Below are 16,716 nucleotides of genomic sequence, written 5' to 3' on the forward strand. Positions count from 1 at the left end.
CATCTTAGATGCCCCAGATAACCAAATAACCAAATTTAATAGCAAACGCTTCTACTTCGAACTGTGAGTAGTTATGCCGTGTTTTATGAAGTGCTACGCAACATGTCTGTCAAGGAGGTTTTGAGTGGTGACAAGGCAAGATTTATTATACTACATAGTGTTTAAACACCAAAGATAAGTCAAGTTTAACTCATCGGAACACGTTTTCCGGAAAAGATCGGTTCGATAAGTCGAGACAGGTATGCCAGCCAATGTAGACCTGATAGAAGCTCAGCTCAGCTTAGCTCCGTATTGGTCGGCCAATGAATCTAAAACTTACATACAGTTTAAGGCACGCAACGGTTAGAGAAACAGCATAGCTTAAGAATGTGCTGGGAGAAACAAATCTAACCCAATGTTGTTAGAAGATGTTGACAATGTTGTTAGAAGAAGCGAGTGACATTCTGTATATACGAGGGTAATCCCCCAAGTCAGGTCTCCTATTTCTTTTAGAAAGACAAAGAAACGTTTGTTTTCAATAATTTTTACATCATTTTAAAGCTTTGACATTTATCTATTTTTCTACATAATAGACATTTCTTTCGATGCATTTTTGTAGGCGCTGCGGCAGTTTATGTATGTCCATGTCATACCAGCTAGCCTGATTGTCACGAGACCCATCTTGCTCATACCTTCCGATATTGCAACTTTTTTGTTAAAATCCTATTCATGGTGCTTCGGGAAACCCCAAGAACAAAAATGCAGAGATCATCCAGAGTGATCCGCCGATTATCACGCATTGCTCGTTCAACTTCCGCGACAGTCTCGTCGGAAACTGACAGTCTCCCGCTTCTTTCTTGTCGTGAATTTCAGTACGTTCAGCTGCAAACTCCTTACATCACTTGCGGATGTTTTTGACATCCATGCACGACTCGCTATACACTTCCATCAATTAGTAATGAATTTCAATCGATTTAACACGACATGGCGGCGAGCTTGTATGACATAGGCATACAAAAACTGCCACAACGATTAGAAAAATGTAGGGTTTCTCATTTCCCGGTCTTTTGCTTGTCCCGGAATCCCGGGATAAAAGTGAAATTTGTGAAAGTGACAAAATACGCTTTTTCCCGGGATCCCGGGAAAAAGTGTATTTTGTCCCGGGATCCCGGGAAATCCCGGGACAAAATTAATTATTTTTAAGATATACAAAATGTCATGAAATCAAATGATATAATTATTTTTCGTTTTTTAAAGTAATTTAATACGTTCTACATCCTCGAAAATCATATTAATAATGCTGTATAAGATATGTATTAAAAATTACCTTTGAATTACGTAGAAATTTTCACAAATAGAAAAAATTTATTAAAGTTTGCTGGAAACTGCATACAGCAACGACAAAAATGCCTTTGAATTGAGTTGAAAATTAAAAAAAAAATGAACTTAGATCAAACTTCTAACTTAGAAGGTAATTTTTGATTTTTTAAATGAAATATAATACAAAATATTGTAAATTTTTATAAGATTTTAAAAAGCAAAGATGGTCAATACTCCGATCAGTCAATCTGATTCTTATTTTAGTAATGAAAAGTCTTGCTACCGAGAATGCCTTTACCGATCCAATAGATGTGATTGGAATCGTGTTTAATGCATTTAAGAGAAGACAAATATTATGTGTTTTCATCTGTATCCTGAAGATTTCTAGTTCGTTTTCGAGATTGTAGTACTTCTTTTGTTCTCTAGTATTCTTGATTTGTCTACCTCGGCTGCATTAATAGAAAGACCATAGCCCAATAATTCGGCAGTTCGTTTGTCTTTAATAATCAGGTTATGAAGAAAAACTCCATATTTGCAGACTTCGTACTCGTTTGTATCCTTGCCCAATTTGCACAACTTGGCGTTACGCAGTTATTAAAGCTAGTAAGCATGGTTAAAAATTAAGACAGCATAAGCACCCTTATTCCAGATATTACTGGTAAAGAATTTTGAGAGTTCTGCCACAAATAAGCTACGTATTGATTATTGACCATTTGTGACATACCATAACGAACAAAAGTTTAAAAAAAGTAATAAGTAGGTTTAAAATTAATAAATACAAATGTATTCTGACAGTTTATGAGTTAATGATACAGTAGAGCGTCGAAAATCGAAATCAATTGGGGACTGGGGGTGTTCAGATTAGTCATTTGTTCCCATTACCGACTTTGTACGAAAAAATATATTAATCTGTTCGATGTTCAAATTTTTCTCCGTTGCGTGTCGCTTCGTGTTGAATTTTCGTCGATTGTAAGCCTAACGAAAATTTTTATAATAATAATCGAGGCTATCGTATCGTTAAAAATTATTTCTGCATTTTGTACAAACAAAATAAATATATTGAAGAATATAAGAACATGAAAATTATACTTTAGAAGTAAATCTAGTATCAAAAACGTTCGATTCAGCACGACACAGTCTGACTGAAAATCGTTCCGATTACCGGCGTTCCGATTAACGACTCTCTACTGTACTTTCTATTTGAAAAATTTCCTCACATTTAACATAAAATAAGAAAAAAAGTGAATTTTTTAAAAATTTGCGAGATTTCCCGGGATAAGAAAAATTTTCCGGGATATTTCCCGGGTTAAAAAAAACGACCGGGATCCCGGAATCCCGTTTGAGAAACCCTAGAAAAATGCATCGACCGAAATAGTGATTATGCAGAAAAATAGTTAAATGTCCAAGCTTTAAAATGATGTAAAAATTATTGAAAATAAACGTTTCTTTGTCTTTCTATAAAATTAGAAGACCTTACTTTTGGAATTACTCTTGTATATTGTAAATTACAGTGGTGCCTCGTATAACGTACGCCTCGAATAACGGACGCTGCGAACAACGGACTTTCTGTTTGGCCGTTACGTGACTCGAGCAACAAACTGGCTGCGAACAACGGACTTTCCGGCATAATTGGTGACTGCTCCATGGGTGCGTTCTTTAATCGCGGTCGCTCTGCGTCTCCGCTACTACGGGAGTGCACTGCTGTTTGTAGTCATTTAGGAACGACGGTAAAAGAAAGAAAGATGGCGGTGCCCGCACTATCGATAGTATCATGATGGAGAAATCTATAATTCTAAAATATGAGCTTTAAAAGGCAATAGAAGGATCCCAATTGTAAAATTTAACCATAAAATAAATTATTTGTTGAAAGAGCATTCAAAATAGCCTCGAAAAAAAACTCGTAAAGACAATTACATCCCCGCGTGCGCTAACTCGCTCTTTCACAATTTCTAAATTCTCATTCATAAAACCACATAATGGACCCGGAAACGAAACTATCTGAGCCATGGAGGACGCCATGTTGCTTTCCACCGTAAACTACTGCTACAAGCGGCCATTTTTGCCGTTCGACAGCGTGCACTCCCACCGGAATTTAGGAACGCGTTCCGCAGGAATTATTAAACCGATGTCGCTCGCGCAGAGTTACGCGGAGGAATAAAAGAACGCACCCTATGTTCATTTTTTTTATGATACAGTACGGTTATTTTATGCTGCGGAACGAATTAGATGTTTTAACATGCATTTCTATGGGAAAAGCGTTTAGTATAACAGACGTTTCACTTAACGGACGTGCACCTGGAACGGATTAAGTACGTTATATGAGGCACCACTGTATTTTCAAATAAACTGAGTTAAAGCAATTGTAAGATGTTCTTTTTGACGGACCGGAAATCGAATGGCACGATTAGAACTTTACTATGTCGATCCTTTTGCATCAAGACAGGACCAACGACATGCTTACCTGTGTCAACTGACAATGTAACTGGAGCATTAACATAAAAATATGTTAAATTTAATAAATTCTTCGACAATTTTTTCAACCTATTCACTGCTGACTCGTGCTTATGCCCTCACACCGAGGCAATATTTTTGTTGCGTAGTTCTCTGAGTGGATGAGTAATCTTTGAAAGCTTTGGAATAAACTTGACTAAATAAGTGACCATTCTAAAAAAACGCTGAAGCGAAGGGACATCGTGTTTAGCTGACTGATCGCCTTTATTTTCTCTGGGTCTGCTCAGCGCCGTAACTAGCCTTTTACGCGCCCAATGCGAGGATCTGTAGCTACGCCCCAAAACTATGACTCAAAACTTGGTCAAGGTCATTTCTGCGCCCCCAGGGTCTACGCCCTGTGCCTGGGCACCGGTGGCACCGCCCTAGTTATGACACTGGGTCTGCTTTCAGTCCTGTATCCGTAACTACATGCCCAAGAAACTTGACTTCTTTTCTGGAAAACACACATTTATTTTTGTTGAGTGTTAAACTTGCATCGCGTAGAATCTTCATAACCTTACCTGTTATGTTTTCTAATTCCTATTTGGTGGCTGCATGGATGATGATGTCATTTATGCCATATTCTACTTTTTGCATCCTTCCTATTAGAATAATTAGATGTTTCTTGATCTGCTGAAACATCTATAGAACTAAAAAAATAGTCATTGGCATTCATAGAAATGAATATTGTTCCCAGGGAGTCGCCATAGTGAAATAACTGCTTGTTCGCTTCGTAGGAACTTCCTAGAATCAAGTCAATCTTACAGTCCAAATCTGTAAACCATTTAGAACTCTTGATACACGCCATTATCTCTTCCAACGTACTTAAGGGATAATGCCTTCTTTCTATATCTTTATTCAAACTCGCAGGATCCATTCATACTTTTAATTTTCCTTCCTTACAAATTATCACCATAGATGAAACAGCAGGTGTAGGCCCAGACACAGGCTCAATGATACCCATACGTACCATGCGATCTAATTCTTGCTTTATCTGATCTTAACCAGATGAGATACTCTTCTAGCAGAAAAGATTTCGAGCTTGGGATTATGAATCAAGTCGATTTTCAAGTTCTTTATTTTTGAGCTCACAACTGTCTAACAATTGTTCTGAAACAGTGGTACTCTGAATTTTTTTAATCCGTCCCATCTGAACCCAGGTCTCCTTTTCTAAGATTGGTTAATGGTTTTCACATTAGATAGCCATATTTTTAGATTGGCGTTTTTAGCTTCTTGAAATGTTTGAACATCATACTATGAACCCGTTTCAAGTTTCAGCTTGACTATGTTTGTTAGAGAATTCAGACACCTCATACCAGTCTGCCAAATTATCTATTTCCGACACTACTTATGATCATGCTACGCTATTCTATTAGTTTTATAAAGGCCGGTGCTAGCAATCCATCGACTATAGCAATACGTTTAGACAATTTACAAAGATTTGCAAAATGTCCTAATTTACAGCATTGTGCCATTTCTTATTATAAGCAATACACGAACCCCGAACATGTATAGTTCCACACTTCGAACATATGGATTTAAGATCATACGCATTTTTTCTATTTAGCATTTCCACATTTTGAGGCTTTTTGCCTTTAAGTTCCTGCTTATGTTTTGCCGCTTTGACTTATTTCGCTCTTCATAGTAATCAACTGACTACAAGCTTGTTCACTTGCTCTGCATATTTTAACAGCTTTCTCCAGCGTTAATTTTTTTAGCGGGGAACTTTTCTCTATAAGTGTCACTAAAGAGGCTGACGACTATTCTGTCTGCGATAAGGCTATCAAGCAAGATACCGAATTCGCAAGTTTTACTCTTATTCAACAATACTGTCAGAAAATCATCGAAGCTATTGTTTTTCCGTTCAAGGATTTTGTTAAAAATAAATTTTTTATACGTAACATTTACCTTTGGGCATAAATTAACGGAACAGGCGGTCTTGGATTAATGTTTCCTCGACTAATGACAGCTTCCTGAATGAATAGATAGGTTGCGGCCGACGTTTTCAACGCGAAAAAGCGTATGTCGGACGTTCAGCGCCGTCTTCTGTAAGCCTAGAAGTTTAACGATGGCTTTGGAACGTCGAGCGTAATTCCACTGATGTACCAAACGCCATTGTCAAACTTCTAGGCTTACAGGAAGACAGCTTTGAGTAAACGAACGTTTTCGACGAAAGTGCGGTTCTTAATGAGAACATTATGATGTTCAGTATCGCATTTCTTGCAAATGGTTCGTTAAGTGACGTCACAACGTAGTCATTAAGCTTAATAACACCACTTAAAATCACCCCTTGAAGAGATGTCAGTTGTCTGTCACTTCGAAGATTTAATCGACGATTTGATATACTTACAATACAGTTTGATTTAAAAGTTTGTCGCAATCTGAATATGTATTGCTGGTAGTTATAGATTTATTAAATATTCCTGAATAATTTCGTGTTCATAAATACTTGGGATGAAAATGATTCTTATTCCGGATGAAAATAATGGTCTCACATCCGGTTACAATGCAGTTCTACTGTATTGTACATCATTGAAATTTACATTTTTAAATTTTTATAGTAACTTTTTAATTGAAAGCTTCACATTATATAATAAAATAATTTTTGTTTAATCAATATTTTTTTGTTTTCTACATTTCTAACCTTTTTGACTTCACCAAAATTTTCATGTTTATTCTCTAAGACACTGCGGAAAATATAGGCTTCCTTAAAACCTTCACACCTTACTCTTACCCTTGATAAATATAACAATATTAGACTAAAATAGCCAAATTTTTATTGTGGTTTAAAATTTAATGTTTGTTCTGCTTGCTTTCTTGCCTAGAAATATCTTGTATTCAATGAAATTACTAGTTCGTCTCAAATATACGTGACTGAGAAGTAAATTAGGTTTTACATTTAAAACGATACAAGTATAGTTATTTTTATTTAGTCAATTTTTAAATGTTATTATCGAGAATTTTGCCTTTAATTTTTTATTCTTCATATATTATAGTTGGGGAAAATTCAGCAGTATATCGGATATGGAAATGGTTCTCTAAACGTGGAATTCTTAAATAAGATATTTGATAATGTAAGTGAAAAATTGCTTTGTTTAAATAATATATTTTAGTGATTCTGTTTTGTTATTCAAAAATTTTATATTTATTTACTTAACTAACTAATTGATTTAAAAGTACAAGGTAATACATACGAAATTGGACGGGTAAATCATTAAAATATGAACAAGTAAATTACAACATTATTACAGGTTACACGATGAGTAAATCCGCTTGTCAAATAATTATGAGCAACGAGTGATTTGTATGCCTTCATCTGACCAGTGTGACAGGGTTAGTTGTTAAAACCAAATAATTTACTGTCTCTATGAACTTATAGTTGGCCACGTGGTTAAGTCGTTGGATGAAAAATCCGTTTGTTTCATTTCGTATGGATCTCATCCAATAAAAAAAGTTTTCTTTTTACATTTTATGAAATCATTACCTTTCAAATCAGCTGCAAAGCCTGGTAAAATTCTTTTCTTTCATATTGACATAATAGTGATCAAGCAAGGTAACGTGAAATCAGCAACCAATATGGCGGACGATTCTTTTGTTGGGCGGAGTGATGACGTTATATCACGTGACTGCACCCCCTCTATAGGTACTTTCGAAGTACTTCCAAGAATTTGGTATCTGCATCTAAAGCGAACAAATAAGCAAACCGCACCTGGCATTTCTATCAAAAGGAAAAAGTTTGTCATCGTTCCTCAATTCATTATGTATCTTGAGAAATATATTTTATTATTATATATTAATATATTAATTTTAAATTCTTTAAAGTATCGCAACGTAATTTTTTTAGAAAAAGTCATAAGCTGAGATGTTATAAACCTATTGGTTACATCAAATTTGCAAAATAACCTGAATTAAACTATAACGTTTCTCCCGGAATTAATGGAAGTCAAAGGCGCGAAATATTGCAAAATCTTTGTATAGCACGAATTCAGTCTATAATTATTTTTTATTTGCCTTATTTCTAAATTCGAAAATGTCATTGTCGGCCGTTGTAAGAAGAATTTCTGAATTATCGACATTAAAAAAATGCTAACTTTCCTTGAAACCTAAGTTTTAAGTCGAGAAACTAACAACAGTTAAACTATCAACAGAGGATAGCTCCAACCTAATTTCTAATTTTTTCTGAATTAAACAAAAATCTTGCTTGAAGAATCAATTTATTTCTGAAGTCTTTGCAAAATCAAAGTAAAGTATTTTAAACTAAGAGTAACGAATAAAAAAAATCTTTCAAATTTATGAAATCGTCCCTTTCATTTCAACAAGTACCCAAACAATAGTTTTATATGCAACAAAAGTTTGAAGAATTTACATCAATTTTAATATAGTTTAATCTTTTCAACGGACTAACGTCGGTTTTACAAACAAGTTGTTTCTTATCCATACAAAATAGGATTCTTAATTCTTACTTAAATGTGAACAATTTACAAATTAACTTTATTCACCTGCCAATGAAACAATATTTTTCTCTTCGCAGAAACCCGCTCCCTGCACAACACAATTCATTCAAATTTAAATTGCTTTAAGTCATTTACACCATTCCCTCACGTTTCAAGTGAAAGTTTAATATAAAAAGTAAACCGAAAGTGCAAAAATGCGAGTTTTATTTAACACTCTTCTCAATTCCAAAGCTTGATTTGTGTCAAGCGACTTTCCATTCAATCATCGATTTAGTAGAAACATCTTACATAAATACTTTTTTTCTCGACCACCAATTTCCGATATGTAAAAAACTATTTTAGCACCATCCTTTTTATATTCATTTTCAAAGATTCTAAGAACTTTTTAAATTTCTCTAGACAAAGAATATATCTTCATTATCTAATTCAGGAAAATCCCAAATAATTAAATTGTTACATTTCATAAAACATTCAAATCTTTTTTCATTTGAATTGAGTTCTGTAATACGATGTTTAATATTCTGACAGAGAAACACTGAAATTAAACCTTTAAAACGTTCGAGCGTAGCTTGTAAATCAATAATGGCTTAGTCTAAATTCCGTACTCAAGAGAGAATTTCGTTTACTTACCTTATCAATAAAGTTTGGTGTTTTTCTAGACTCGAATGAAACAATAACGAGACGCACTCTAATGTTTATTACCCAAAACTCCTCCCTTGCGCATCGCCTTCATGTATTTAATGTTGATAAATTCGATTTTTTTTTACATTTTTTATTGTTTTCTTGGTATCGAAGATGTTAAAATCGATTTATTAATATAATATTGATTTACAAAGCAAATGTATTATTTAATTTTTATAAACGTTAAAAAAAAGTTTAAATTGGTGTGATAGTTAACACTTAACAGATGTTATAGTAACGAAAAAGTAATTACAGTAATTATTTGATATATAGTGAAATTATTATTTTTTTCCAGATAAATATCACAGATAATTATATTCAAAATTTCTTAGCTGTGAATAAGGAAATGACTTCCAATGAGATGTTTAATCCAAGTATTTATTTTTATCTTCGGGAAGAGTAAGCAAATTTTGCTTAATATAATATTATTTTTTTATATATAAACTGATTGGTTATTTTCCTAAATAGAATAAGATTCAATCCAATGGAGGTTGGTGCAAGTTTAGGATATCTTGAAACGGGAATAGTAATAGGCATGAATTTTCTTTATACATTTATGAGTTAAAAAATATGATAACTGAATTTTACTAAGTAGTAGATTTAATTATTTATCTAATTAAGTTTAAATTATATTTTAACTAATTAATTTATAACATATTCTGAAACAACAAATTTATATTAATTTTGTGTGAATATTATTAAATTTCTGTATATTGTAGAAATACCATTAGCAGTGTTGCATCCTCCCTTTTATGCTTATGGATTACCTCAGTAAGTATCAAAACTCTCTAAGTAAATAAGTCTAAATTCTAAAATAACTAACAATTTTCATCGTATTTATTATAATAGTTATCTTAATTTTGGTGGGATCGCCTTTGTAATTGGTCACGAATATTCACACGCATTCGATCATTTGGATTTCAAAAAGGGTAAGATCTAGGATTTGAATTTTATAATAAAAATAATTATAATTGATTAAATTTGTGAAAAAATGCGAAATGTATTAAACACATTCACAACAAATTATAAATTTCCTAATTAAAACTGAATAAATACTAATAGAAATTTATTTAATTTTTTGAAGATAAAGCAACACTAGAAATAAAGTAGATTAAAATACTATGATGTGTAAGCAGAGTTTAAAATCTAGTACTCATTAACACCTCTCCCCATTAATTCCACATCTGCAATCGTCAAGAATTCGGAGAACTGAGGGGACACGAAGGAGAAGGAATAGCTTGGTCAGGGATAGAGGAAAGAAAGGTTCCCATATTTCAGACTGGACATATGTGGAATGGATGTAAAATTCATCTGTGCTTGTGATCACCTCTCTTTTTAGTTCAATTGCAGTGGCATGCCGTGACATTTGATGATGGGGAAGATGTATTTCTGTAAGAAGCCGACTTCCAAGGGCAATCAGTTAATTGCGTGTCAGTGATGGTCTAGCTCTAGGGTCCATTCTCCCCGGGTAGGGAACTGGCCGGAGTGCCTAGCGACGAGAAACAACAAGTATTAGGGTCCCAAAAGACTCGTCATGGTCTCGGCCGTTGGTGGAGTCTTCGGACTCGAGCCTAAGGTTCCAGAGATGTCAGAGTATCATGGGCTTTGGTCTGTGTTCCAGGCCTTAATGAAGCTTGTTGTCCGAATGCAGTGGACTTGTCTGTGGCCCTGTCAGAGTTTCTAACATCTCGCTAAACAGAGTTTCTAATATCTCCCTATAACATATGTTAAGTGTTAACTATCACATCAATTTAAAAATTTTTTTTTAACGTTTATAAAAATTAAATAATACGTTTGCTTTATACATCAATATTATATTAAAAAATCGATTTTAACATCTTCCTAAACCTATCTCTGTTCGGGCGGATGGCAAAGACCTGCAATTTGGCATAGTGGCATGCAGACTCACACCAAAACTGAAGGGAGACTGGTGTGGTCGAGGCACGGGGCCGTTCTTAATAGTATTGGCAATAAGAGGACCAAAATGAGCCCTCAGTAAATCCAGAGCTAGAAGATGGTCGCTGTAGCCGTAACAAACAGGATTCCCAGAGAGAACTTGTCTCTGGACAAGATAAGCAGAGTGTAGTTGATCGAACTTGTCTGACACAAGTTGGTAGTCCTGCCGATGGAAGTGTAGGCACTTGTGGGCCGATGGTATGGCATCACTTCGACAGGGGCGCTGCCGAACGTGGTAGAGGCCCTTCGCTTCGGCAAAATGGTCCCGAGACACCCTACTAGTGATGGTTATTGCATCTGCTTGTAGCGAGATGATTCTCATCTACTGGCCAAATGAGCGAATCCTCTGATTAGCCACAGAGGTCGCCAAAACTTCTGGATTTAATTTCCGCGTCGGTACAGAGACTAGAGGGCATGGATCTGACAATCCTTACCCTCTAGAAACTGAGACACACAAAGCGAACTCCCGCATCCACCCCAGTGGCGCAGGGCCGATGTTAAACGCAAAGGCGGTCAAATGCAGTCGACTATGCCTCGCCTGTCGTAATGCAGATCACGTAAAGCTCCTTCTGTCCGGTGAACGAAGAATCAGCTTCTCAGGAGGAAGACTGGGCTTTGCACACCCAGTGCTGGCCTGGGGGCCATGGCTTGCTTGCCAAAGCCAGTGGGGGGAGGAGTCACACTCCCGTTGCCAAAGCCTTGCTGGTTGCCAGGGGGATTGCACCTACAGTGGATTGTAGGATCCTGCTAGCTGATTTCTATTCTGACAGGCAGTTGGCAGAGCCACTCCTCGGGCATAGGGCCAACTTCCTTATGTCTTTGGGGGGAGCAGTGCTTAAAGGCCAGATGATGCGTTGGATCGTTAAAGTACCTCAGTGTTATCATCGACCAGACACTATGCTGGATGCCCGACGGGGCATCCAGCATAGTGTCTGGTCGATGATAACACTGAGGAGTGTTCGTGAAAGGACAAACCTCACGATAGCGGCATTATGAAGACTAGCGAGACAGAACGATGGTCTTAGCGGAGAAGCGATTCGATCTATCTAGAAGATGAGTGTAGAACGTGTTATCTGCTATGCCTGTGGTATCTGGTGGAAGGATTCCACCAATGTCAAACAGAGCAGGACGTTGCTAACGATACAGAGACCTGCCGCCTTGCGGATCATGAAAGCGTACAGAACTGTGTCCACGGAGGCGGCTTTAGTTTTGGCCGGGCTGCTCTCATTGACTCTGGTAGTCAGCCACGAGGCAGCCTTCTACAGAACAACAGTGGAAGGTATAGAGGCAAGGCATTGTGATCAGATGTACCCGGTCAGACTTAGACATTGGACAGATGTGCTAAAGGTCCATCCAGCCTACAGGATAGGACTCGACTGGGATGACGGTGAACCAACAGGTATAGATGTTGAAAGATACACTGATGGCTCTAAAGATGGTAGCTTAGTAGGTACCACATACTACGTCTTTTCTCACAGGATAGAAGTGTACTGTCAGTCAGTCTGACTGAATGAGGAGGCGTCCGTATTCCAGGCAGAACTGGTGGCCCTGGAGCGGGCGTCCCAGTGGATCCTACAACATCCGGGTCCAGAGTCAGTCATGGTTTACTCAGATAGCCAGTCTTCGTGCCTGTCGCTTCAGGCCTTGAGCGACAGGCACCACAGGGACGAGTTAGTACATGAGATCAGAGGTAGGATACTGAGGGCACGGCACGAACGACATGTTGCTTTGAGGTGGGTCCGAGGCCACATTGGGATCCTCGGCAACGATCCCCTTCCCTGCCCTGATTAACTGGCCAAGGCAGGGGCCAGAGGCTCATTTGTAACGAGGAATGTGAAACCCTCGACTACATACATAAAAGGTACTCTATTGCAACGATCGATGACAAACTGGCAAGAGCGCTGGACTCAAAGTACAGTAGGTAGGTCAACCTATAGTATAGGTGGGGAACCTTTTTACCATTAGAGGCCACATTTAAATTAGGCAGCAATAAGAGAGGCCGCATAAGCTGATTGACCTAAGAAAGTGACTCTTGTGAAATTTTTATAGTTTTTCTATAGATTTAACAATTTATTGCATTACATAGAAAAAATAAAATATAATACTACAAAATTTTAAATATAATATACATATAAAATAATATTAAAATATTATAAAAAAATACAACAAAAAATATTTTTTTATTCACTAAGTTAGTGACTTATTTGGCTTTGTTTTTTGTTTGACAGTAATTGTATATTTGGATCAAGCTTCGTAACACACAGCTTTAATTGATCCTCTAAATGTGCATCTGTAATTTGCGTTCTTAAATTTGTTTTTATTTTTGACATGAGAGAAAATGTTGTCTCGCAACAGTAGGTACTTCCGAAGCAGGAAAGTAAATGGCGAGCATGTCCAAGTCTGAAACGGATGGTCTGTGGGCCAGAGCCTCGCTCATGCGTGTTAGAGTCCGTTTCAGACTAGTATTCTGACGTCATGTTACAATATGACTGTCTTTGGCGGGATTTTTCGCGCAACTGTCATGGCGTTGATGTTCAATAGTTGTTTGAAACGAACTCTACCATTTTGTACTAGGTGGCAAAGGGCCGCACAAGAACCTCGCGGAGGCCGCATGCGGCCTCGAGGCCGCAGGTTCCCCACCTATGACCTATACCATCGTGCCTGAAGTTGGTCTTACTCCAGTCTGTTGTAACTGGTTAACGACGCAAATACTGACTGGACATGGAAAGTTTCCCCATTTCAAGTTCAAGTTTTGACAGGGAGATGGTTGATGCTCCTGTGGGTGTCCTCACGGTGACGCGAGACACTACGTACTTGATTGTCCTCTTATTGAGGATTTCCACTGAGGGTCTGGCCAAGTCGACTGGACCAAGCCACCTGAACAAGTACTTAGAACGCTAGCAGCAAGTAAAGGAAACCTAAAGAAACTAAAGGAATTTTGTAAAATAGGGCTGGCGGAAATACAGTAACAACAACGTAAAACACGTAAATAGATAATAAAAATATCTTCTTTACTCGCCATGTCCAATCACCAGGAACAAACTATTCTCCCCTATTCTCTGTGGAGAATAGTTTGTTCCTGGTGATTGGACATGGCGAGTAAAGAAGATATTTTTATTATCTGTTTACATGTTTTACGTTGTTGAAACTAAAGGAATTGATGGAAAGGATCTACTTGATCTTTAGACTTAGTGGATCACTAAGATGGGTTCCTCTTCTTGGAGGGGAGGGGACCCCACTGCCTGATAATGTTATTTATAAGTTTATGCTACTTGAACTGAGTTTTAGTTTGTGGATTTTAAGTTCAGAACAGGCTGCACAATATACAAAAGTTATGCCAAAGTTAGAGAGTTGGACCTAAGAGAGTGGATGGGAGCCCAAAAGAAGTCCTTGAAGGTCCAACTAAAAAGAGTCTGAGATTACCCAACGGGTATGAGACCATATGACCCATGATTAAGGCGTAGTCTCTTTAACCCTGTGATGCCATTAGGCGGAGCAGGGCAGAGTTTGCTTTATGAGGTAGGGTCCATTCGTATGTACTGTACGTAGTGGCAGAAAACACAAAGACAACAAGTATCTGACAAAAACCGTTTATTTTAACATAAAATAAACATACAATAAACATACACTATGTACAAAATAGTATGCTTTAGGACAATCAGCCGTTTGGACGTCCTGGGCGTCGATATGGTTCTTTGATTGTCGATCGAAGGTGGTCCCAAGACAGTGACATTGACAAGTCTGTAAAGGGAGACTTCGTCCGTTGGCGTTGGGGACACGGTATAAGTCCGAAGTGGCACGAGTTACAAGTTGGCACAATAGACGAGAAATCGTTTTTTTGCGCCTTGGCTCACGGCGTTTTGATTATTCGAGTGCGAGGTGTCCTCGATTGTCGGGGATTATATCAATTTTTGTTCTTTCTTTCGTCCATTTGGATTGGTCATTCTCCCTCAATTACGCTTCCCGAGTGGTTGGTCCCCTCGTTACTAAACGTAACGGGACTCCTACCTGGAGCACGAACAAGTCAAAATCGAAGATGAATTCGATCTTCCACCGATCATAGGACGACTTACTTCCGCGATTTACGGTTTTTGCCTCACAGTTTGATATAAACAATGGGTGTCTGACTACAAACGACTTTTACCTATGCTTTTTTAAACTAATAAACTTTTTTTCTAAATTAACCGCGTGTTCGCGTCTTTCGTGATGGATCAGACCTGTCCGGTACATCGAATTTCCATAAAAGTTTTAAACAAATACTGGAAATGACACAAATAAACAATTCATGTATTTTAGTTCTAAAATACAAATAATACATACATAATACAAATTAATATGATACAAACAATAATAGAAAAACTTTGTTTTTTTAATTTTTTATAAACTAACTCTATTCAGAGATTTTTCCGCAAAGTCATTAATTACTTTATCATAAAAATCGCCGGTCGTTGATTTCATCAATATATTTGAAAGCCCTTTTTCTATCGAAAGCAACGATAGCGACGACAATATTTCCTCTCACTGAGTGTTCCTGGCCAATGTATGAATTTGCTTCGTGGTTGAAAAACTGCGCTCAACAGACCCACTGGTATATGGTACCGTAAAAATTAATGATATTAAATCATATAATTTTTTTAGTACGTCTTTGTTTGGATCGTCATTAATTATAATACTTTTTATGTCTAAGAATTACTTGTCAATATAGTCTGAACACGAACATAAATATTGCGATTCACTTCGAAATTTAGATAAATAAATAATTTCCCATACAATTTACTTAATTCAAAGAATTAAAACACGCTTGGAAAAATTGTTTTTCATAATATTAAAATTATTAACATCTAAAAGTGATAAAAATTCTAAAGATTTTATGTCTGAAAATCTGTCAATATAATTACAGTATAATTAAAAGAAAATTATAGTTAAATATAATTTTGCAAAGAAACGTATTATACATAAAAATAACATTGAATACTCTTTACTTTTTAAATCTTTAAACAATTCACTTAGTCAGATAGTGGCTGACAGTGACTAAGGGATAGAATTGTTGGAAGCGCTATACGATATTTTGGTGTGTAGCTTCCACCAGCTAAACCGGGTGAGGGTTGGTGTTCTGTAAAGCGTATGCGCAAATGCCTATAATCTGGCTGCTTTATACTATTCAGTTATTTTCGCCGTGGAAGCTCACCCGGTTTCGACAACACAGCGTTTCCATTCCGCCACTGATATTCGAAATAACAATAGCAATTTTATAGCTTTTTCACATGTAGTATAGAAATTTGTAATAAGATACATAATGCGGTTATAATAAAATATTAATTTTAATTAATTCAAAGTACGTTAAAATATGACAATAATCGCCTAAAATGAATTTATATTGTAGAAAATACAAGGAAAGCGGCGCTTCCACCGCTTCCAATGACGGCTCGCCACTGTTCAATTTATTCTTAACGTTTGTGATGCGAATCTCTTAATCAGAAATGGATTATGAATAATTTTCTGATTACAAAAAGTATACAGTAAATGTTTTAGAGAAGTTAATAATAAATTCTTTAAAATAACTGTTGTTAAAATAAAGCAATAAAAACAATTTAAATGAGTGTGTGTTAATTTAAGAAAAATTAATTTCTATATCTCATAAAATATTTTATGATAACTTTATGATTTTTCATTCGATATGTAATTACTATTTGATATCATATACGGCATAAGGTTTATTTTTAATCCAATGAATCAGGTTTTTTAAAGTCCTTATTATTTTTTATCTTAGTGTTCGCTGGGTGATAAAAGTTTAAAGACAACTTATGCTTATTATTACAGATTGGATTGAGTAATA

General features: G+C 36.4%; 2 protein-coding genes across 3 annotated transcripts in view; one reads left to right on the top strand and one right to left on the bottom strand.

Moving 5' to 3' along the window:
- The window catches only part of LOC136985889 (endothelin-converting enzyme 1-like), a 74,877-nt gene that overhangs the window by 19,177 nt on the left and 38,984 nt on the right, over positions 1–16,716 (top strand). The window contains exons 12-16 of one of the 2 annotated variants that reach the window (XM_067283271.1): positions 6,786–6,863; positions 9,220–9,323; positions 9,393–9,457; positions 9,644–9,695; positions 9,774–9,853. The exons of the other annotated variant lie outside the window; for it this stretch is intronic. Coding sequence (XP_067139372.1) covers positions 6,786–6,863; positions 9,220–9,323; positions 9,393–9,457; positions 9,644–9,695; positions 9,774–9,853 — 379 coding nt within the window. The remainder of the gene's footprint in view (positions 1–6,785; positions 6,864–9,219; positions 9,324–9,392; positions 9,458–9,643; positions 9,696–9,773; positions 9,854–16,716) is intronic. 2 annotated transcript variants of the gene reach the window in all.
- LOC136985887 (serine/threonine-protein phosphatase 1 regulatory subunit 10-like) overlaps positions 1–16,716 on the bottom strand; it is a 660,716-nt gene that overhangs the window by 10,414 nt on the left and 633,586 nt on the right. The window lies entirely within an intron of this gene.

The sequence above is a fragment of the Centruroides vittatus genome, unplaced genomic scaffold (genome assembly GCF_030686945.1).
Source record: "Centruroides vittatus isolate TY-2023 unplaced genomic scaffold, ASM3068694v2 contig_980, whole genome shotgun sequence".
NCBI classification, from domain to species: Eukaryota; Metazoa; Arthropoda; class Arachnida; order Scorpiones; family Buthidae; genus Centruroides; species Centruroides vittatus.